Source organism: Camellia sinensis, chromosome 5, assembly GCF_055761805.1.
Source record: "Camellia sinensis isolate YWXY chromosome 5, ASM5576180v1, whole genome shotgun sequence".
In the NCBI taxonomy this organism is placed as follows: domain Eukaryota; kingdom Viridiplantae; phylum Streptophyta; class Magnoliopsida; order Ericales; family Theaceae; genus Camellia; species Camellia sinensis.
In genome coordinates this window covers 165,850,012-165,871,934 of record NC_138965.1, presented here as the reverse complement: position 1 = coordinate 165,871,934, position 21,923 = coordinate 165,850,012, and the positions used below count along the sequence as shown (strand labels likewise).

General features: G+C 31.9%; 3 protein-coding genes across 7 annotated transcripts; all 3 read left to right on the top strand.

Annotated features, from left to right (window-relative positions):
- The first annotated feature begins 6,764 nt into the window (after positions 1-6,764).
- LOC114271279 (uncharacterized) lies at positions 6,765-12,009 on the top strand. 4 transcript variants are annotated; one of them, XM_028212905.2, is made up of 8 exons: positions 6,765-7,230; positions 8,294-8,376; positions 8,955-9,065; positions 9,200-9,298; positions 9,419-9,529; positions 9,833-10,136; positions 10,907-11,046; positions 11,148-12,009. In XM_028212905.2, the coding sequence occupies exons 2-8, from the start codon at positions 8,365-8,367 to the stop codon at positions 11,682-11,684; spliced, it is 1,314 nt and encodes a 437-aa protein (XP_028068706.2). In that variant the 5' UTR covers positions 6,765-7,230; positions 8,294-8,364; the 3' UTR covers positions 11,685-12,009. The 4 variants fall into 4 exon arrangements, with proteins under 4 accessions (XP_028068706.2, XP_028068705.2, XP_082726492.1 ...); XM_082870366.1 differs by having other exon boundaries at positions 6,849-7,230; positions 8,491-9,065; XM_082870365.1 differs by lacking the exon at positions 8,294-8,376 and having other exon boundaries at positions 6,989-7,006; positions 7,037-7,230.
- A 1,433-nt stretch (positions 12,010-13,442) lies between these two features.
- Positions 13,443-18,542, top strand: LOC145790969 (uncharacterized). Of its 2 annotated transcripts, XM_082870363.1 has the most exons (5): positions 13,443-13,877; positions 14,033-14,070; positions 16,242-16,512; positions 17,289-17,575; positions 18,401-18,542. In XM_082870363.1, exons 1-5 carry the CDS (start codon positions 13,779-13,781, stop codon positions 18,408-18,410), a joined length of 705 nt encoding a protein of 234 aa, XP_082726489.1. In that variant the 5' UTR covers positions 13,443-13,778; the 3' UTR covers positions 18,411-18,542. The 2 variants fall into 2 exon arrangements, with proteins under 2 accessions (XP_082726489.1, XP_082726490.1); XM_082870364.1 differs by lacking the exon at positions 14,033-14,070 and having other exon boundaries at positions 13,747-13,877.
- Positions 18,543-18,566: 24 nt separating this feature from the next.
- Positions 18,567-20,870, top strand: LOC114271281 (protein CfxQ homolog). The gene is made up of 3 exons (XM_028212908.2): positions 18,567-18,704; positions 19,768-19,907; positions 20,009-20,870. The coding sequence occupies exons 1-3, from the start codon at positions 18,677-18,679 to the stop codon at positions 20,543-20,545; spliced, it is 705 nt and encodes a 234-aa protein (XP_028068709.2). The 5' UTR covers positions 18,567-18,676; the 3' UTR covers positions 20,546-20,870.
- Positions 20,871-21,923: the final 1,053 nt, after the last annotated feature.

Here is a 21,923-nt window from a genome sequence, read left to right as displayed (position 1 = left end):
GGCCACACGTTACGGCAATCTGATCTTTACGTATCTTTTTGACACGTGCAGTTGCGTGAATGGGTAAGAAACTTTAACATTACGAAACTGCCCTGAGTTTTTGTCATTTGAAACACCGCATTTGGCACTCAGGATTATTTTAAGATGTTAGGTCATCACTGACGGTTCATCAAATCTTGCATTATATTTAAAACTTGGTAAAAAAATGTATTTTTTTAAGTTCTAATGATTTCAGCAAATTAAAATCAAAATGAGAATAAAACAAAAAATTTATCAAAGTGAGAACAAGTTCTAAATTTTATTATTTTACTGTGCGTTACCGTTAGGAGAGACCAACCGGTCAATCCGCCGGTTATCCGTTCAACCGGTTCCCTTTCAAATAGGTAGGTCCAAACCGGTCAAAAAGGTTCAAATAGGTATAAAAAAAAATAAAAATTAGCCTTATCGGTCAACCCATTCTCTTTTGATGCACGATTGGAGCAAGTCATATTAGATTAAGAAAATTAACTTTTTTTTATTCAAATTTGATAAAAAATTTGCTCTACCGTTGGAGATGCTCTTAATTAAGAATTAGTTTTTTAATTTTTTTGATTTTTTTTAAAAAATATTAAAAATAGAGAGGTGATATGATTCAAAATAAATAAAAAATAAAAAATAAACTTTTAATCATATTCTCAAATTAATCCTAAGAGTGTGTACAACCAATTGGGCCAACATCTCAACTCTTTTTATATGTTTGGGATGGTTTTTTTAATACCCACTAAATAGGTGGGTTTTAAAATATTATTTGTGGCTTTTTATTAAATATTATGGATTTGTTTGGTGTATGGTAAAATAATACATATCATTTTAGTAAGTTATCTTATTTAGATTGTATCACTTTTTATTTATGTCATATCACTTTTTTATCATGTCATTTCAATCTCAGCTCACATTTCACATATTTTTTTATACAAAATCAAAAAAATATACTAATCTAATACTTCTTAAATAACCCCTAAATAGTAAGGTTTCCTTTTTAATAGGAAAAAAAAAATATTAAACAGGTTGAGCTTATAAATATTTTTTCCTATACAGTTTGACTCAATTATTAAAATATAATATGAAATATATATTAGTATGTACAAAAATATGTAATTTATGTAGTTATATTTATTTTTAAATAAAAATATGCATTTAAGATGAAAAATATACTTAACTAATTATATACCAATGTAATAGCTACATATTTGGGTTTTACGTCAATTTAAATATAAAATTATTAATTATTAATTATTAATTATTTAATATTTGCTTCTGTTAGACGGGAGCTTAGAATTGTACACCATTTTAGGGTAAGACAGAGATTTTTGCCCTTGAAGTTGGGTGAGCACTAACGAGGGGTTGTGCGACCTCCTTGAAGTAGTGGTTTGGCATGAGTTTGGGTTAGGTTGGACTTATTTTAATTATAAAAATATAAAATAAGTTTTTTACACTTCGGTTTAAAGTTGTCATATTTAAAGCATAATTATTTTTTTTCATAAAAATTAAAAAGTTTAAAAAAACATCTCAAATGCTAAATAGTCAATAAAAATTGACTTTTTGATTTTTTTTTTTAAATATGTAAAAATTATGAGAGATGATGTGACTCAAAATGGATTAAAAACTGTAAAGCGACTTTTACCTATTTCCCAAAAGAGGCCGAAGCCCAAATATGGCCTATTTTGAAAAGTTGGTTAAAAGTTAATTTTTAAAATTTTTTTGGATTATATTTAGTATATTTGATTTCAGTTTTTTGAATTTAGTTTTTTTAAAATTGAGTTTTTTTATTTTTCGTATTTTTTTTATTTTTAGTGAATATTTTTAAAATTTAAAATAATTTTTTTATTTTTTTAGATACACCTTACTTAGATGTATCTAATAGTAAAATATTTGTGAAAAATATTTTAAAAAATAAATAAATACACAGAAATATGAAAAATATACCGAATTGTCATATTTTTATTGTATTTTTGGTATTTAGTGTATATATTAAAGATTGTTTTTACAAATATTATTTTTTTAAGTATATTTATGTTAAGCGTGTCTGAAAATTAAAAAAAAAATTTGATTAAAATATTAAAAAAATTATTGAAAATAATAAAATACAAAAATAAAAAAGTAAATTTTTTTGAAAATTATTTTCTAAAAATAAGAACCAAACAAAGTGATTATTTCTATATTTTATTATACATTTTTTACAAAAAAAAATTAAAAAATTAACTTACTTTTCGAAATAAGCCTAACAGAGGGGAACTAGATTAGACCATTACCATTTATAACTAGATGAACAACTTAAAATTCAAATTACGCTAATTGTCCCTATAGTTTGGGATTTGTGTCACTTTAGTCTCTGACTTTTCAATTATGACACATTCTTGAATTTTGAATCTTGTTCTAAATAAAGATAATTAACGTACCATTGCTTAATTTCAAAGACAAAATCATCAATTTGATAAAATATAAACTAATTTGACAAAAATAAATGTCAAAAACATATTTTAAAATTTTTAAAAATTATTTCTGCCCACCAAAAATAAAATTATGTAAAATTGATAGAAATTAATAAAAATTACATGATTAATTTTTAAAAATTAATTTTACATGATCATTATTCAAATACATAATAAAAATTAATTTGATAAAACAAAGAAATAAATGTCTAAAAGATATATCAATTTTATATAATTTTATCTTTAATAGGTAGAAATAATTTTTAAAAATTCAAAACTAAATTTTTTAATATTTATTTTTTGTCAAATTAATTTATATTTTATCAAATTAACGATTTTGCCTTTGAAAAATCTAATAGTATCTTCAATTGTTCTTATTTTGGAGCAAGATTTAAAATTTAAAGTCAAATGTGTCATAATTAAATAGTTAAAGACCAAAATGATACAATCCCAAACTATAAAAACCGTTAGTGTAATTCACCCTAACTTATAAGCAAAAAAGCAAAACATACCAACACTATTTATAATTGAGAAATTCTAATATGTAACTTTGAAAAGGGACCAGGGAAGTTGTGTTTTGGAAAATTAGTAAAAAATTAGTTTTTTTTTACTTTTTGACTTTTTTTGGCAACTTTTAAAGTTGGGTTCTTTTAAGTAAAAAAGTTAAAAAATCAAAAAGTTAACTTTTTTAGCCTCTTTCCAAAATGCCCCACAACAACGATTTGCTGTTAATTGGTGAAGGGTTTTTCTGACTCTTTTTTTTTTTTTTTTTTTTTTTTTTTAATTTGAACCGTTTATATTGTAGAGTTTATTGAGTATATAATTTATACAAAAATTAAGTTAATTAGAAATCCACAATCCCATCAGATTCAAATTATTTTACAAAAATTATCAAGATAATGTTAACTGTTTATTTTAAAAAAAATAAATGTGCTATTGTTATAAAGCTTTAGATTTTCAATCAATCTGATTTTTTGCATGAGTGATTTATTTAACAAATTCTACAATATGAACGGTTTGAATTATTAAAAAAGACTCAACAAAAATCCTCCACTGACTCACAACAAATCGCTGTTAGCATCCCCAAGTCTTTTGAAAATGATATATCATATGTACTTTTAATTATGTCATTTTATTTTTCAATTATGATCAATTTTTTCTTTAATTACGATATTATTTTAGTTATAACTCATGAGTTCTTTAATTATACTTCATATTGTATTTAGTTATGATAAAGTGTTTTTTTATTCTAACTCAAAAAATATAAAATTATACTATTTTATTTTTTAATTGGAAAATATATATAGGGGGTGTTTGGTGTGGATTATTATAAGCTAAAAGTTGATAATTAGAAAACTGTAAACAGACCTCTTCCCTAGCTTATAAATAATTAACTTTTCTTAACTCATTTAAGTTATTTTTTGCCTAAAAAGCTATAAGCAAAAAGCTGAACCAACAGTTTGGCACAAATTTTCAAATTAAAATAAGGTATAATCACCCCCTATAATCCACACCAAACACCCCCATAGTACACATTTTTTAAAAGATGTGTAACATAGGCCCAGTTTGGGAAGTTAGTTATTGTCATAGGCTATTTTAGTTTTTAGTTATTTTAGTAGACTAAAATTTTTGTGTTTGGAAAGATGGTTTGATTTTTTTTTTTTTGTAATTGGATAATATATTTGTGAAAGAAAAATTAAAATGATTATGACTTTAATGTAATATTTTATTTTATTAACTATTTCAACCTTTTTATTTTTTTGTGAATTTTAATTAAAAAAATCAAAAAATCACTTGCCACACATGACCATAGTATCTATCTATATCTATATCTATTTATTATATAAGGAAAATGGAGTTTTTAGTAAGGAGTTTTGTGAGAATTTTAATATTTCATACTAATTTTCTTAATTTTAAACAATTAATAAAATCTCCATTGGCTAACTTTTACTTGAAAATCTCACATCGGAAAAAAAAAGGAAAAAAATGAGTTGTTTTACTCATATAAATGAAATCTTATATTCCCATTTCATTTAGTGAGGAGTTTTGTGAGAGTTTCAATATATCATACTAATTTTCTTGATTTTCTTAATTTTAAACAATTAAGAAAATTTTCATTAGCTAACTTTTATTTAATAATCTCACATCGAGAAACGAAGAGAAAAAATGAGTTATATCTTATACCATCATCTCATTTAATATTGTAGTTTAAATTTAAAATTTTTTAATTAATTAATTATGACCGACCCGATTAGACTAAATAATTTTTTATTTGATTGATATGTTGTCTCACACTGATTTTCTTGATTTTATTAATTTTAAACAATTAATAAAACCTCCATTGGCTAGTTTTTACTTGATAATCCCATATCGGGGGGAAAAAAAAAAAGCAAAAAATGAGTTGTTTTACTCATATAAAAGGAATTTTATACTCCCATCCCATTTAGTGAGTAACCTTGTGAAAGTTTCAATATCTTCTATTAATTTTCTTAATTTTAAACAATTAAAAAATCTCCATTGGATAGCTTTTATTTGATAATCCCACTTCAAGAAAAGAAGAAAAAAATGAGTTATATCTTATACTCCTATCCCATTTAATATTGTAGTTTCAATTTTTAAATTTTTAATTAATTAATTATGACCTAGTCGATTATGCTAAATCATTTTTGATTTGTTGATTTAATCGTGATTTTAACAGTTTTATCAAAATATATTAATTAAATTTATTTAATTCGAAATAAACCTAAAGATTGATTTGATTAAAAATTAAAATATTGAAATTACTTGATTAGAACATTCAAATAATTGTTAACTTTTATTGGGGCCAAAAACGTTTTACAATCCCTTTTCAATGACCAACTTTACCGCATTCAAAGCAGATGGTTGTTTCGCCCTCGTACGACACTTTTTGAATAATAGTTCCAATCATAACTCTCGATATTAGAGGCTTCTCCAGGTCAATCTGCATGCAGAGTCTAGCAAACTTTCCTTTATTCTCACTTTTTGAGTGGAGCAAGGATCCTCTAGAGTTTTTTTTTCTCTAAAGTTTTCTAGAGTAGTGCATTGTGTGGTTGAGATTTAATGACAACTCACATCAATTTTTCAGCATTAAATCTCAACCACATAATACACCACTTTAGGAAACTTTAGGGAAAAAATACTCTAGAGGATCCTTGGTGTTCTGAGTGGACATCTATCTTTAATAGTTTTCCCAACATGGCTTTCACTCGTTGGAGGACAGTACGATCAAAGAAATCAATAGGTAGTCCTTCAAGGCGTGCCCACACCACAATGGTGGAGCAAGTAGCATTAGCAGTCTGAAACTCGGGTTCCCAACGTCGAACCGTAAGGTAGTTAGGCTCGATGAACCACGGCCTGTCGTTGAGAACTTTCACAAGGTTAGCTTCGTCCATGAACTTGATCAAAACAAACTGATCCCCCAGATCGATACCTTGGAAGTTCCAACGGGTTTCCAAAGATTGTTCAGTCTAGAGAGAAGGAAAGCAGAGCTCACTTTGCGGCCTGTCAGTTTAACAATAAGTGACTTACACCAAGGGGTTCGAAGGCGATGCAGGTCATCTGTCGACAGCTCAACCTTCGGAATGGAGTCCGCCTCCCCATTAGCAGTTGTGGTTTCGTTGAAGGTGAATGGTTCAAGGCTAGAACCACCCATGAGAGTACTAGGGGTGTGGGTAGGGTTTACTTTTCGTTGGTGGCGCTCTAGTTGGTCCTCTTCCTCTTCGGATTGCTCTTGATCTTTCCTTGTTGGTTTTGCTTTCTGGCATCCAGTTGCAGTGGCTTGATCTCCACCTCCGTGCGATGTCTCCGAACTTGTTGCAGTGTCCATCTTGAATTAATCTATATAAATAGTTACTCCTACTAACTAAACACGATATGCTAGTTTCATTTATAACTAAATAAATTTCATTGTCATATATACAAATCCTTACTCCTATTATCTTTTTTTATTTTTTTGAACCACACTTACTCTTACCAACCATGTTAGAGACTACTAATTTGATAATTCTAAACCAATCACTAATAAGGTGAAAAAGTAAAAAAAAGAAAAAAAAAAAAAACATACTGTGGTGGTAGATAAGATCCACTGTCACACCATTAATAGTAGCTCTTCCACTTATTTTTCTGCTCCTACTATCTAAACACGTGATTTTCAATTACTATATTTTCACATAAAAAATGTTATAATATTATTAAAATAATAATTTTTTTTAAAAAATGAAAACAAAAGAAAAACATTGATAGTAACAAACAAGGGGCTTGCACACACAGGCCAGGAGTGTACAAGCTGGCAGGCAGCTAGCTTTAATCATTGAAAGAAGAAAAATGTTAAAAATGGGATCAGATTTTACGCAACGCGGAGTCGGGGGACACGGTTGGGTTTCTGAGGCCCTTCATTTCCATTTCAATTTCCATTTCCATTTCCATACTCACCACCGATCGACTACTCTCTCCAAGAACCCAAAATTATCCCAAGAAACAAACAAACATAACAAAATCCCTCTTAAAATCTCTCTGTCTCTGTCTGTCTCTCTCTCTCTCTCTCTCTGCATTTTCTGGCTCGTTCTGTCTGTAGGAAGGAGAGTAGAGAGAAGATCGAAGGATGCAGAGGACTCAGAATCAACGGTCAAGATCTTCCAAGCCCACCACCATACATGCCTTCGCTCAGTCTGGAGATCTCCCGGGCTTTCAGAAGTTACTTCGCGATAACCCTTCTCTCCTCAACGATCGGAACCCTGTTGTAAGATCCAAACCCTGTGTTATATGCAAAATGTGTTCTTTTTGAAGAAACCCATGATTTTATCTATCCTTTTGTTATGTTTTAAGGTGTTCAATAAGATGGGATTTTCAAGAATTGATTTAAATTTGAATGATTATGGATACGCACTTTGTTTACATTTGGTCTAATGTCAAATTCTTCTAAAACCCACAAAGCAACAAGAGGTTTTATTGGTGAGTGATGTAATTATTATGTTCTTGTTGCTCAAAAATCTGATTGTTCATGCGAATGTACGTGTATATAATGGAGTATATGGAATTGAAATAAATCCAATGTAATTGGTTTTGGACACAAGAGCTTCTTAGATATTTCTATATGGTGGATTTGGATGTCAGTTATGAAGGATTGGGTGTGAAAAAAACAGGATTAAGCAGTTATGATTGGTCCAATTGTACACATGTCCTTTGTGGATTGGTGTGTAACTTTATGTTGCGAGATTAGAGGAGTGGGTAAACCTGATGAACTTCTAGGACATCAAACAAGAATATGAGATGTATGGGATGCAATTTAACTAAGATTTGACATTAAAATGGGGTATAGAAGATTGGCATTTTTCTCCGGTAAAAAAATGGCTTTTGGGTACCATACCCAAAAACTATTTATAATGGTTAGATTTGGATAAGGAACTATTTCAGTAATTGATTGGTAATGATTAAAACCAGATAAAAAAAAAAATTTGCATTTTGATTTGTTTCAACTCTATGTTGATTTCATGGAATGCATATACAAATTTTTTCATTTTGTTTATTCTTTGGTTGCTTGCAATAATGACCGATGATGAGATGTTGATTGATGGTATTGTTGATGAAATATTCTCATGTAGATAGGATGAAGAAAAATGTTTTGGATAGCTGTTTACAAATGAATATCATAAAAACACCTTCGACTTGGTACAGTTGAGTTACATTTATGACAATTTGTAACAATGGGAACATATTGGGGATTCATTTTTGTTAATCTTCACATCTCTGAGCTATAATGTATTAGTAAAATAATTTTATTTCCATCTTTTTGGCTGTAACAGCTTCATTTGGTTGCTGAGAAGATTGAGGATAATGAATGGGAATATGAAATCTTACAGCACTAAAATCCAGCATGTTTGTACTTGTAAGATTTCGAAGTCTATATCCCCTCCTCTTTCTTCTTGGCTGCTGCATATGTTTGTGCGTGTGATATTAGAGACAACTTAGCTTTGGCCTTATCTATTTATTAATCTTACAGAAATGGAATAGAGAAAACACTGAGCAAATTCTTACACGGGCTTCAACATTTGGACATATTAACCTCCTTTCCATCCTTGACTATTCTTATTTTTTGAATTTCTTTTGTCTTATCTCTTTGTTTAATTTGTAAATAAATATAGAATTTTATTTTCTGATTGTGGGGCGGATATGGCTAGTCAAGAGGGGTAAACATGAGGAGGGGTAAAGATGAGCTTTCATTATTTTGTTTTTCAATAGCATTAGGAATTTAGGATATTTCTGCTTATGTTTTGGGTTGCTTCTTGTTTTTGAAGCCAATTAGATCTCGATTTCTATATTGCATATTATGAAGCCAATTAGATCTAGGTTGCTATACTGCATGCACGTCATTTTAATTTTTTTTTTTTTGTGTGCTTGGAATCTGTGCCCGTTGAATTGTTTCTTTCCATTTTCTTTTATTCACTTATTATGCTTTAAATGCAGATGGCTCAGACACCACTTCATGTTTCATCTGGTTACAACAATGTTGGGATAGTTAAGTTTTTGCTTGATTGGCAAGGACCGGAAAAAGTTGAATTGGAGGCAAAAAACATGGTGTGTAAAATTTTTTATGTTATCTGAACTCTGTCGAACATGTGTTGTATTAAAAAGTGAAGCTTATGTTGACTGACTAGATTTTTATTTTTATGTAATTTCTTGATGGCTAATACAAATGTCTTGCTTTGCAGTATGGGGAAACTCCATTGCACATGGCAGCTAAAAATGGGTGCAATGATGCTGCTCAGTTGCTCCTTGCTAATGGTGCTTTTGTCGAAGCCAAAGCAAATGTATGGTTTCTTGTCAACTTGTTTTCCTTTCTTGGTTGAATTTGTGTTCAAAATTTGGATATGGAGGTATTGTTTTTGAACCTTCTATTAATATTTTTTTTCTCCCTATTATTTGTACAGAATGGTATGACTCCATTGCACCTGGCTGTATGGCACTCACTCCGAGCTGAAGATTTTTCCACCGTGAAGACACTGCTTGAGTGTAATGCTGATTGCAGTGCTGTAGACAATGTATTATTGGTTTTCATTACTTCTATCTTCTAGCATACTTATATATATACACTGGAAGTAGGTGACACTGTGTGTTTGCAGTTTTACTTCTAAATTTTTTTCACGACTGGATAATGAAGAAGGTAGGTTTGAATTTTAAAACTGTTAGAAGTTATGTACTGGAGCACTTAGCAATATGGGCATTCTTGGAAGGGAAAAAAAAAATATGACAAAGCTTCAAAACTGTCCTGAGTTGTGTGATTTATATAATAGAATAAATTATATTGGTCAGTGTTTATGATTAGTAAAACTTTTAATGTACAGGAGGGCATGACTCCGCTAAATCATCTCTCTCAAGGCCTGGGGAGTGAGAAATTGCGAGAACTTCTTCACTGGCACCTTGAAGAGCAGAGAAAACGTAAAGCTATCGATGCTTGCAGTGAGACCAAGGCGAAGATGGATGAACTTGAAGATGCTTTATCAAATATTGTGGGTCTGCACGAGCTTAAGTTACAACTTAGGAAATGGGCAAAGGGGATGCTTTTGGATGAGAGACGAAGGGCTCTTGGGCTAAGAGTCGGCCCTAGAAGACCGCCTCATATGGCCTTCCTTGGCAATCCTGGAACAGGTAGGTAATTGGCGTACTGTGTGTTGATTGTGACTATATTTCCTTAAATGCACTCACTACTGCCCTCCTCCACGGCCTTATATCAGCTTCTCTCAATGAGTTGTTTCAGATTAGCCAACATTGGGTATCATAATGAATGCCTTATTTTTTAAAAAAATTCTTCTCCCATTTGGTGGGTTGCTCGATCGTAGTTCTACTGATTGCTTCTGCACACATTCTACATCATCCTTTTAGTGAATTAACTGAAATAGATAACACGAACGGTTGTTAACTATGGCTTTCCCTCCTAGTTTTTCTGAAAGTATATACTTAGATGTTCTTATCTGCATTTTTTTCTTGCAATTCTAAATTATTGTTTTGCGACTCTGGTTTTCTCAACCAAAATGACATTTTGAGATGATTATTGCGTACCCATAACTTGATGGTCCCATGAGAGTCTCCGACTTGCCATTCTATCCAGAAGTTTCTTTGTTATGTCAATACATGTAGTTGATTTCCTTTTTGTTTTTTCAAAACTTGCCATATTCTTGTGTTGGTCTGTGTCACATGCTTTTTTGACAAGTCAGAAAATGCGATAGCAAGAAATTCAGTTTACTTTTTTTAAAAAATTACTTTCATAGTCAGAGGGTTAAACCAATGTACAAGTACAGATTCAATCATAAGCTCTCTTATTCATATTAAAAATATGTAAGCAATTATTTAAATTGTCATTTTCCCTATATCTTGTATGGTTAATTACAAACAAGGCACTATACTTTTATATGTAACAGGTAAAACTATGGTAGCTCGGATCCTTGGAAGATTACTCTACATGGTAGGAATTTTACCAACCGACAAGGTAACTGAAGTACAAAGAACAGATTTGGTTGGCGAATTTGTTGGTCATACAGGACCAAAGACTCGGAGAAAGGTATGCTATTGTGCTTCCAAAACCATATCTCATCATTTCTTTGCGACAGAAAAAGTAAATATAATATTCTAACGAACAAATATTTACCAAACCATCTACAGATCAAAGAAGCAGAGGGAGGAATTTTATTTGTGGATGAAGCATATCGACTAATACCAATGCAGAAGGCAGATGATAAAGACTATGGGCTCGAAGCCTTAGAAGAGATCATGTCTGTGATGGACAGTGGAAAAGTTGTTGTCATCTTTGCTGGCTACAGTGAACCGATGAAGCGTGTGATTTCATCTAACGAAGGGTTCTCCAGAAGAGTGACAAAGTTTTTTCATTTTGATGACTTTAGTTCGATAGATTTAGCCAATATCCTTCATATGAAGATCAACAATCAAGCGGAAGACAGCTTATTGTATGGATTTAAGTTGCATCGTTCATGTACTGTCGATGCTGTTGCATCACTGATAGAGAGAGAAACTGGTGAAAAGCAGCGGAAGGAGATGAATGGCGGTTTGGTGGATCCGATGCTAGTTAATGCTCGAGAGAATTTGGACTTGAGGCTCAAATTTGACTGTGTAGATGTTGATGAACTTGTTACGATCACGCTAGAGGATTTAGAAGTTGGCATCCGATTATTATCACAATGAGACATGATTAGATGATGACTCTGAAATGGGGCGATCCAGGTTCGATAATTGGCCAGATTCTTCTGTTGTATATTTTTCCTTTTTGTAGTTGATAGGCTATGATAGTCATTGATGCCCATTTGAAAATGTTTGGTGGGTATTTGAAAATTCTTTGTTTTTTTTGTTTTTTTATTTTGAAGTCTTTGATTGTTGTAGCTAGCAATATGTTCAAGAGGAGTTTGGTTTGTTGTTGATAGAGATATGAAGCAATTCTTTGAATTTTCTTTATTCTTTTCATGTATCACTGTTGAGTTCAATAACAAGCAAAGATATCTCTCATTTTTCATGTGGTTGGTTCATTTGTTTTCTTTACTACTACCTACTTTTTGAATTTCTGGCTTCTGAAGTTGGTTTAGAATTGTGTCTTTTTGTCATTGTCCAGCTGAAATAAGAATTTCTGGCTTGGTTTAGAATTGTGTCTTTTTGTCATTGTCCAGCTGAAATAAGAATTTCTGGCTTGGTTTAGAATTGTGTCTTTTTGTCATTGTCCAGCTGAAATAATAAGGTGCAAAAGTTGATCATATTTGTGATGATAACTCATAAATTATAGTTGCTGAGATTCTGTAGTTGATCTAGAAGTTCACTGTGTATTTATTTAGTCTCTTATTATTAGTTGGACATATAGTTAACATGATATTATCGAATCATATAATAATTATTTTGTAAGATTTGTTGAGTAAATTATTTATAAAATAATAAAAATTTTAAGATGAATTTACTCCAATCATATGACTATTAATTGAATTATATTTGTTTTGAAAAATATATAATTTATGAATGATTTGGATAATAGAAGTAAGTTTGGGTGAAACCTACGCAAGGAACTCAGCAAAATCCAAACAAACGAGGTCATTGCGTGCAAGCCAAAAATAATTAAAAGGAAAAATTATGAAAAAATTCCAGATTTGATAAGTAGTAAACTAAATTACAACTATTTAATTGGTTCAATCTAAATTCTTAAGTTTTTAGAATGATATTCATTAGTTCCAACCAATGAAACAAAAATCATTTAATCACTTTTTATCGGTGGTAACAGCCGGGATTATAGAAAAGAGCAGCGATGGACAAGAAAAATAGATAAGAAATAGGTTATAATCCATTTCCCAAATTATAACTCACTTCCCTCTCTCACAAAAAGCTGATTATAATCAGTTTATAATTAACTTTTAATCAAAAAACTGATTATAACTATCTTCTCAAAATAGCCTTAAATGAGAAGAAGAGTGAAGATAAACGACGATAAAGATAAGAAATAATGGTCAAGAATGATAAAGTGAAAAAAATGAATAAATTACCTATTTTTCGTTAGCTATTTTAGGAGTTAAAAATTTAAATTAAAATAATTAAAAAATAAAAGTTTGATTTGTTAAGATTTTTTTCCCCCAAATTCCAAAAGAAAAAAAATGGAAATGAAATGAATAAATAAAAAACTGATTTGCTTAGTTGGCAGGCGCCGTTTGGCAAGTTGGATTGGTTTTTTTTTTTTTTTTTTTTTTTTTTTTTGCTATTTTAGTCCCAAAAGATAAAATAGGCTATTTTAACCACAAAAAATAAAACATCACATCCAACTCATAATCATTACACTCTTCTCTCACAAAAAAAATCAAAAAAATCAAAAAACTAAAAAATCCTTCTCAAACAAACATTTTAGCCCAGCTTAAAATAGCTAAAAAAGCCAAAAACCAAAAAGCCAAACCACTTCTCAAACGAGGCCTGAGTTCACAATAGCGAAAACCAGAACCAGACACACAGAAGGGTAACAGAAATTCTGGTTCACCCTCATCCTCTCTCTCTCTCTCACAGAGAACTATGGTCTGTAGTTCTCTCTCCCTACTGTATTCCCCATGTTCTTCATTTCCTTCCAATTCCACCAACGATTCACCTTCTACTTCTTCTCCATCCAAGCGCCGATCTTTCAAACGTAACCCTAGGGTTCTGAAACTAGCCACCTCGGCTTGTTCATCTTCTTCTCAATTTTGGAGAATCGAAGTTCGCTCGAAGCAATCGGTAGACGAGGATGGCTAATTTCTGCGGAGCAATTCGATTACGGACTTCATGAGGTTCAAGAGAGGGAATTCCGATGCGGAGCTTCAGACCGCCGTTGTTAGCTACAAGAAGAAGTTCCCTTGGTCTCTCCTCCGACCATTTCTTCAGGTATAATTATAACCTGTAAATTAATATTATTTTTTTTGCATACTTATATATATATATGTATTGACATATTTGTTTCTTGAGAAAATCTGTAACTTTGAAGTTTGACCTATTGTTTGATTTTGTATAACCGGTTTTTGATTTTATTAACTATGTAGGTTGATTTGGTTTCTACAATACACATTGCGGACAAAGAGTATGTTTTCTTACTTAAATTTGGATAAGATTTATCTTTTTTAGTATAGGATAATTGTATGGTTCGACAAAAAATGAGACACAAAAGACTACGGTCTGTACAACAAGTATATGCTTTTGGATGGTGCATGCATACTGGATGCCTATATTTTCAAAGAAATAAATGAAAATTTCTACAAGTATACTTTTAACTCTTTTTTGGTTGGGGGATTTGGGAAGGGATTTGGAAAGAGAAATGAAAAAGGTAGGTAAAATGTGAATAAAGTATAACTACATTTCACCTAGCTTCACACACTTTTTATCTTCTTTTTTTTCAAATCTCTTTCCAAATCCCCCAACCAAACACAGGGTTAGGAAAGAATGGTTATTTATCTTTCACTGATCCAAATTTATATTTACCAGTACACTGTATGGAGGATGATTTATGTGGAAAATACAATTCAGTGTAGGTTTTGAAAAAAAAAATTACACATAAATGGTAAACTTTATAAATATTAATAATTAAAATTCTAAATTTTTTCATGTATTTGTAAATATTTTTTCAAAAAACCCACTTAATTGTAATTCTGCCATGACTTATTGCTAAAGGTGAACCAATTTGAGATGAGAGTGTTGATGCTATTCAGAGAAAAGACTACGAGAATTAGAATTAGGGCAGGAGGAGATTTTCCAATGACCAAGTGGGTGGAGAAAAAGTAGACAAGTTTGGAGATGCATTTGCTAAATTGATCATTGATTTGCTGGAGCTAGTAAGTTGGAGGGCAACCTTTATCGGGGACAGATTGTAAAACATATTTTTGATAAATTTATTGTGTTTTGGAATAGAAGTGTCCCATGTTTGCAAAATGAACATCATGGGGGTACTATCTTCTCTTAGTGATCTTGCATTGAACTTGAACATGATTCTTGGATTATGAGACCAATTTTTAATTCTAAAATTTATCTAGATGGAATGGAATATGAACAGAGGGCCATTAGTTTAATAACCTTGGGGTTGTGGGTTTGAATTACAGGGCAATCACTTTGTACATAATTGTACAGGTTTGTTTCCAGCATTGTGGGGTTTGATAATGGTTGATCACACACTTGGCTTTGGAAATTTTTCTCATCCCTTTTCTGTTTTCTTTTGTGGTTGAAAACCTGTAATGCCTATTAGCCACTGAACTCGGTAACATAATTTCCTTCTAAACCTTTCCTACAAGCTGTCCTGTAGATTAACTGCTTTCTTGAAGGAAATAATCTCCCTTGAATCTTAACGTTTCATACAAGATTATGCATTGCTGGAAATCCAACTTGAGAAGTTCAACTTTCATTTTCTACGAACTCTCTTGTAAACCTTATGCATGGGAGAGAAAAATGTATTTTTCATTTTCCTTTCTCTTCGCTTTTCTCATGCACCACTTTACTGTTTAATGTGCCTGACAACCAAGTAGAGCCTCTCGCTGGCAACTTTTGAATAATAACATACCAACTATATTTAAACCATTTTCGTCATCCTCCTTACTAACCAAAAACCCAGCCCATCAGTCCTTGATGTTCCCCTTTTTTGGTGATTGTTAATATCTCTATCATTCTTTCTTGCTTTCCTCGCTTGTCTTAATTTTTTTTGAATAATTGTGTGCTCCCCCTTCAACTATTTTTCTGTGAGATGCAGTGAATCATGTGAACAGATGGTTTAATATTGAAGGGAGTATTGTATAAACCTGATTTAAGGATTACATGGGCTTCATTTGTCTGACTTGGATCTGTTGAGCCACCTATTGCCTAATTTGCTTCAAAAAGGTAGCAGAAACCACTTGTTAGTTGCATGGATTATGATGCCATTAAAGAGGCATTAAATTTTTTTCCTGATGTAATTAGTAGACACATTTGAGTTAATGAAGCATGACATTTTTGTTTTGTTTTTTGTTGTTTTTTCCTCTGTTTTTTGTTTGTTTTTCTTTTTTTGTCCATAATTTTACACTGCAGCCTATTTGCATGATGTGTGACTTGCATCTAGCTCTGTTTATCCATGTATGAGGTTCTGGTTTCTTTTCTATTTTACTCTTACAGAAAAATGATAGTTTAATTTTTTTTCCTTTCAAAATTGTTATTTGTTTTCTTGACTTCTTTACTTGATTTACTTTCTTAACTTGAAATTCATTCGTTTGGTTGATCTTGTGTCATACACAGATATTTTGCAACCCTCCAGAAGGAACTTGAAACTTATGACCGTGTCCTTTATGAGATGGTGGCTAGCAGGGAGAGTTTAGAAGGCAGGCGATACCATGGTGCCACAAAAAAGTTAAAAGCTTCCCGCTCGCGGGGGTTTAATATTCTTGGATGCATTCAGCGCCAGATGGCTAGACTTCTTATGCTTGATTTTCAATTAGACTGTCTTGACTACCAGGCTGAGCATTGGTACCATGCAGATCTGGATTATGAAACCTTCAAACTACTTCAGGTTTTATTCCTTTGAGCACTCTGCATAATGTTGATCTAATACACAGTAATTGTTTTTGGAGTTTACCTTAGTGCTGAATTTTCTCTTCTTTTTGTTTTTTTGACAAAAAAAATATACTTCATTCCAGTTTCAACTCATCTTATTAATGAGTTAGGGTGCTTAGAGATGCTTAAAATTTTTAAGCTACTCCTGAAATCAGCATGGGCTGTCTGTTCACTTCCAACCTCTGATTTTGTGATGAAGCGGTTGTTGCTCTAAATACAATTTGTTATGATATTTTTGCATCTTTGTTTGTGCCATCTGAATAAAAGCTATATGAAGGGAAAAAGAAATAGGATCAGGCAGCTGGGGTGGGGGGCAGGTGGGTTTGTTCGTCTGAAAATTTGAGAAAACTTGTTTGGCAAATTGTTTTCAGCATTTTTTATATTTTTATTTTTTAAAACAACCCATATTTATGGAAAGACCAAAAAGTTGTTTTCAAATTTTTGAAAACGGTTTTTGCTCAAAAATGAAAACAATATGAAAACGATAGGTTTTTCAAACTTACTCAATTGTTTTTGTTTCCAAAAACATGAAAAATGAAAAAGAAGAAAAACTATTAATAAAAGTACTTGAATGCTTCTATCTAAAAAAACAATAAAAGTATTTGAATGCTCTCACGTTCTTTATCTACATATTCAAGCGTTACCTCTTGCACTTCTAGTTAAGTTCAGGAACAATTGATTGTCATTAACATTGGACTTGAAAATCTTATGCTACTCTATCTTCTCTTTCAGCATGAAAAAGGTGAAAGCTTCTTTACCTTTGCAAGAGATATGACTCTTAGATCAACAAAAGCCATGGTGCGGCCTACTTCCATTCCAGAAGAGCTTGGTCCTTGGAGATCCAAGCTTCTTTGGGCTTCTCGTGTGCTACCTATGCCTCTTGTTGGCCTTGTCATTATTGGAAGTGTTTGTGCTGATGTGGGAAGTCCAAGATCTGAATATCCAGAATTAGAAGCCTTGTCCAGGCTGGATTTTGGGGCTGCTATGAAGGTCTTCCTGGCAAAGAGACTAACATCTGAGTAAGTATATTCAATCTTCTTCTATATTTGAAGGTTACATGCTGCTAGTGGTAATGGTGTTGTTTGATAGGTCATAGATGATGTTTGGCATTTGCTTTTATACCCTTTTTTTTTTTTGGGTCCGGACTTCAGGTTAATGCAATGTTGATAATTATGAATTTACGAGCAAACTGGTTTAGTTGAGGGAGTACTCTGAGACCATGGCTGTTTATTGCTACGGCCATGCATAAATCATAAACTAATTAATGTTTCTTTTTAAATTTAAACTGGCAAAATGAACCTTTTGCTCAAATATAAAGCTGTGTATACAGCATATTTGCTATTCTGATACAGCTAAATGTGATATTTGCTATTCTGATACAGCTAAATGTGATATTTGCGATTCTGATAGAGCTAAATGTGAGTTCACTGTCCTAGACTTCGAATCTAGTGAGTTGGTGGAAAATCTAGACTGATAGATAGACCTTAAGCATATCCCTTCTTGTATGTGTGGGTTGCTCCTAGATTGGGACCTAACAATATTTTCCCCAAGAGGTATGTTAGCAATGAGATGTTGAGATGACTTTGGACCATTCAGTTTGAGTTCATTCATACATGTAATAATTTTTGTTGTTTCAACTTGTTTTCCCCTTCAAATTTTCATTCCAAATTTAATCAACTCGGGTAAGTTCCTTGATATATTCTATCATCTGTATTCTGTGCCTTGATTTGGCAATGAAAAGTTGGAACTTGCAGTCAACGACAAAATTGACATTGGAAATGGTTCATGTTACCAATAAATTATATTGGTCAGTGTTTATGATTAGTAAAACTTTTAATGTACAGGAGGGCATGACTCCGCTAAATCATCTCTCTCAAGGCCTGGGGAGTGAGAAATTGTGGGAACTTCTTCACTGGCACCTTGAAGAGCAGAGAAAACGTAAAGCTATCGATGCTTGCAGTGAGACAAAGGCTAAGATGGATGAACTTGAAGATGCTTTATCAAATGTTGTGGGTCTGCATGAGCTTAAGTTACAACTTAGGAAATGGGCAAAGGGGATGCTTTTGGATGAGAGATGAAGGGCTCTTGGGCTAAGAGTCGGCCCTAGAAGACCTCCTCATATGGCCTTCCTTGGCAATCCTGGAACAGGTAGGTAATTGGCGTACTGTGTGTTGATTGTGACTATATTTCCTTAAATGCAATCACTACTGCCCTCCTCCACGGCCTTGTATACTATCAGCTTCTCTCAATGAGTTGTTTCAGATTAGCCAACATTGGGTATCATAATGAATGCCTTATTTTTTTTAAAAATTCTTCTCCCATTTGGTGGGTTGCTCGATCGTAGTTCTACTGATTGCTTCTGCACACATTCTACACCATCCTTTTAGTGAATTAACCGAAATAGATAACACAAATGGTTGTTAACTATGGCTTTCCCTCCTAGTTTTTCTGCAAGCATATGCTTAGATGTTCTTATCTGCATTTTTTTCTTGCAATTCTAAATTATTGTTTTGCGACTCTGGTTTTCTCAACCAAAATGACATTTTGAGATGATTATTGCGTACCCATACCTTGATGTTCCCATGAGAGTCTCCGACTCGCCATTCTGTCCGGAAGTTTCTTTGTTATGTCAATACATGTAGTTGATTTCCTTTTTGTTTTTCAAAACTTGCCATATTCTTGTGTTGGTCTGTGTCACATGCTTTTTTGACTAGTCAGAAAATGTGATATCAAGAAATCCAGGCCTTGTTTGGTTTGTATTTGAGAAATATGTTTTGAGATAAAAAGTATAAAAATTTGTTTGGTTTGGTTTTTTTTTAAAAGATGTTTTGAAAAATTATTTTGAGAGAGAGTTTTGGAAAAAATGATTGATTTGATGTGTATGAGAGAGAGATTTGTTTGGAAAATTTGTAAACCAAACAAGTTTTGGAAAAAATTTTTGGGAAAATTTGTTCGGTTTGATTACTTTTGAAAACTTATTTGTAGAGAATTTTTCTCAAAATTTTTTGAGAAACACAAACCAAACAAGGCCTTAGTGTACTTTTTTTAAAAAATTATTTTCATAGTCAGAGGGTTAAACCAATGTACAGGTACAGATTCAATGATAAGCTCTCTTATTCATATTAAAAATATGTAAGCAATTATTTAAATTGTCATTTTCCCTATATCTTTTATGGTTAATTACAAGGCACTATACTTTTATATGTAACAGGTAAAACTATGGTAGCTCGGATCCTTGGAAGATTACTCTACATGGTAGGAATTTTACCAACCGACAAGGTAACTGAAGTACAAAGAACAGATTTGGTTGGGGAATTTGTTGGTCATACAGGACCAAAGACTCGGAGAAAGGTATGCTATCGTGCTTCCAAAACCATATCTCATCTTTTCTTCGTGGCAGAAAAAGTAAATATAATATTCTAACAAACACATATTTACCAAACCATCTACAGATCAAAGAAGCAGAGGGAGGAATTTTATTTGTGGATGAAGCGTATCGACTAATACCAATGCAGAAGACAGATGATAAAGACTATGGGCTCGAAGCCTTAGAAGAGATCATGTCTGTGATGGACAGTGGAAAAGTTGTTGTCATCTTTGCTGGCTACAGTGAACCGATGAAGCGTGTGATTTCATCTAACGAAGGATTCTCCAGAAGGGTGACAAAGTTTTTTCATTTTGATGACTTTAGTTCGATAGATTTAGCCAATATCCTTCATATGAAGATCAACGATCAAGCGGAAGACAGCTTATTGTATGGATTTAAGTTGCATCGTTCGTGTACTGCCAATACTGTTGCATCGCTGATAGAGAGAGAAACTGGTGAAAAGCAGCGGAAGGAGATGAATGGCGGTTTGGTGGATCCGATGCTAGTTAATGCTCGAGAGAATTTGGACTTGAGGCTCAAATTTGACTGTGTAGATGTTGATGAACTTGTTACGATCACGCTAGAGGATTTAGAAGTTGGCATCCGATTATTATCACAATGAGACATGATTAGATGATGACTCTGAAATGGGGCGATCCAGGTTCGATAATTGGCCAGATTCTTCTGTTGTATATTTTTCCTTTTTGTAGTTGATAGGCTATGATAGTCATTGATGCCCATTTGAAAATGTTTGGTGGGTATTTGAAAATTCTTTGTTTTTTTTGTTTTTTTATTTTGAAGTCTTTGATTGTTGTAGCTAGCAATATGTTCAAGAGGAGTTTGGTTTGTTGTTGATAGAGATATGAAGCAATTCTTTGAATTTTCTTTATTCTTTTCATGTATCACTGTTGAGTTCAATAACAAGCAAAGATATCTCTCATTTTTCATGTGGTTGGTTCATTTGTTTTCTTTACTACTACCTACTTTTTGAATTTCTGGCTTCTGAAGTTGGTTTAGAATTGTGTCTTTTTGTCATTGTCCAGCTGAAATAAGAATTTCTGGCTTCTGAAGTTGGTTTAGAATTGTGTCTTTTTGTCGTTGTCCATTTCTGGCTTCTGAAGTTGGTTTAGAATTGTCTCTGTCATTGTCCAGCTGAAATAAGAATTTCTGGCTTCTGAAGTTGGTTTAGAAATTGTGTCTTTTTGTCATTGTCCAGCTGAAATAATAAGCTGCAAAAGTTGATCATATTTGTGATGATAACTCATAAATTATACTTGCTGAGATTCTGTAGTTGATCTAGAAGTTCCTGTGTATTCATTTAGTCTCTTATTATTAGTTGAACATATAGTTAACATGATATTATCGAACCATATAATAATTATTTTGTAAGATCTGTTAAGCAAATTATTTATAAAATGATAAAAAAATTTAAGATGAATTTACTCCAATCATATGACTATTAATTGAATTATATTTATTTTGAAAAATATAAAATTTATGAATGATTTGGATACTAGAAGAGTTTGGGTGAAACCTACGCAAGGAACTCTGCAAAATCCAAACAAACGAGGTCATTGCGTGCAAGCCAAAAATAATTATAAGGAAAAATTATGAAAAAAATTCCAGATTTGATAAGTGATAAAATAAATTATAACTATTTAATTGGTTCAATCTAAATTCTTAAGTTTTTAGAATGATATTGATTCTAACAATTCATTAGTTCTAACCAATGAAACAAAAACAATTTAATCACTTTTTATCGGTGGTAACAACAGAGATTATAGAATGGGGAATAAATAAAAAAGATGACAATAAATTAGGGAAAAAGAAGAGTAGCGATGGACAAGAAAAATAGATAATAGTAGATTAAATGAGAAGAGGAGTGAAGATAAACGACGATAAAGATAAGAAATAATTATCAAGAATGATAAAGTGAAAAAAATGAATAAATTATCTATTTTCCGTTAGTTATTTTAGAAGTTAAAAATTTAGATTAAAAT

Coding starts and splice junctions, on each gene's coding strand:
- LOC114271279 (XM_028212904.2), top strand. CDS start 7,093: ATGCAGAGGACTCAGAATCAACGGTCAAGATCTTCCAAGCCCACCACC. Junction 9,530..9,832: donor ATTGCAGTGCTGTAGACAAT/GTATTATTGGTT, acceptor TTTAATGTACAG/GAGGGCATGACTCCGCTAAA. Junction 11,047..11,147: donor GACCAAAGACTCGGAGAAAG/GTATGCTATTGT, acceptor AACCATCTACAG/ATCAAAGAAGCAGAGGGAGG.
- LOC145790969 (XM_082870363.1), top strand. CDS start 13,779: ATGAGGTTCAAGAGAGGGAATTCCGATGCGGAGCTTCAGACCGCCGTT. Junction 14,071..16,241: donor ATACACATTGCGGACAAAGA/GTATGTTTTCTT, acceptor TGTCATACACAG/ATATTTTGCAACCCTCCAGA. Junction 16,513..17,288: donor AAACCTTCAAACTACTTCAG/GTTTTATTCCTT, acceptor CTTCTCTTTCAG/CATGAAAAAGGTGAAAGCTT.
- LOC114271281 (XM_028212908.2), top strand. CDS start 18,677: ATGGCCTTCCTTGGCAATCCTGGAACAG. Junction 18,705..19,767: donor CCTTGGCAATCCTGGAACAG/GTAGGTAATTGG, acceptor TATATGTAACAG/GTAAAACTATGGTAGCTCGG. Junction 19,908..20,008: donor GACCAAAGACTCGGAGAAAG/GTATGCTATCGT, acceptor AACCATCTACAG/ATCAAAGAAGCAGAGGGAGG.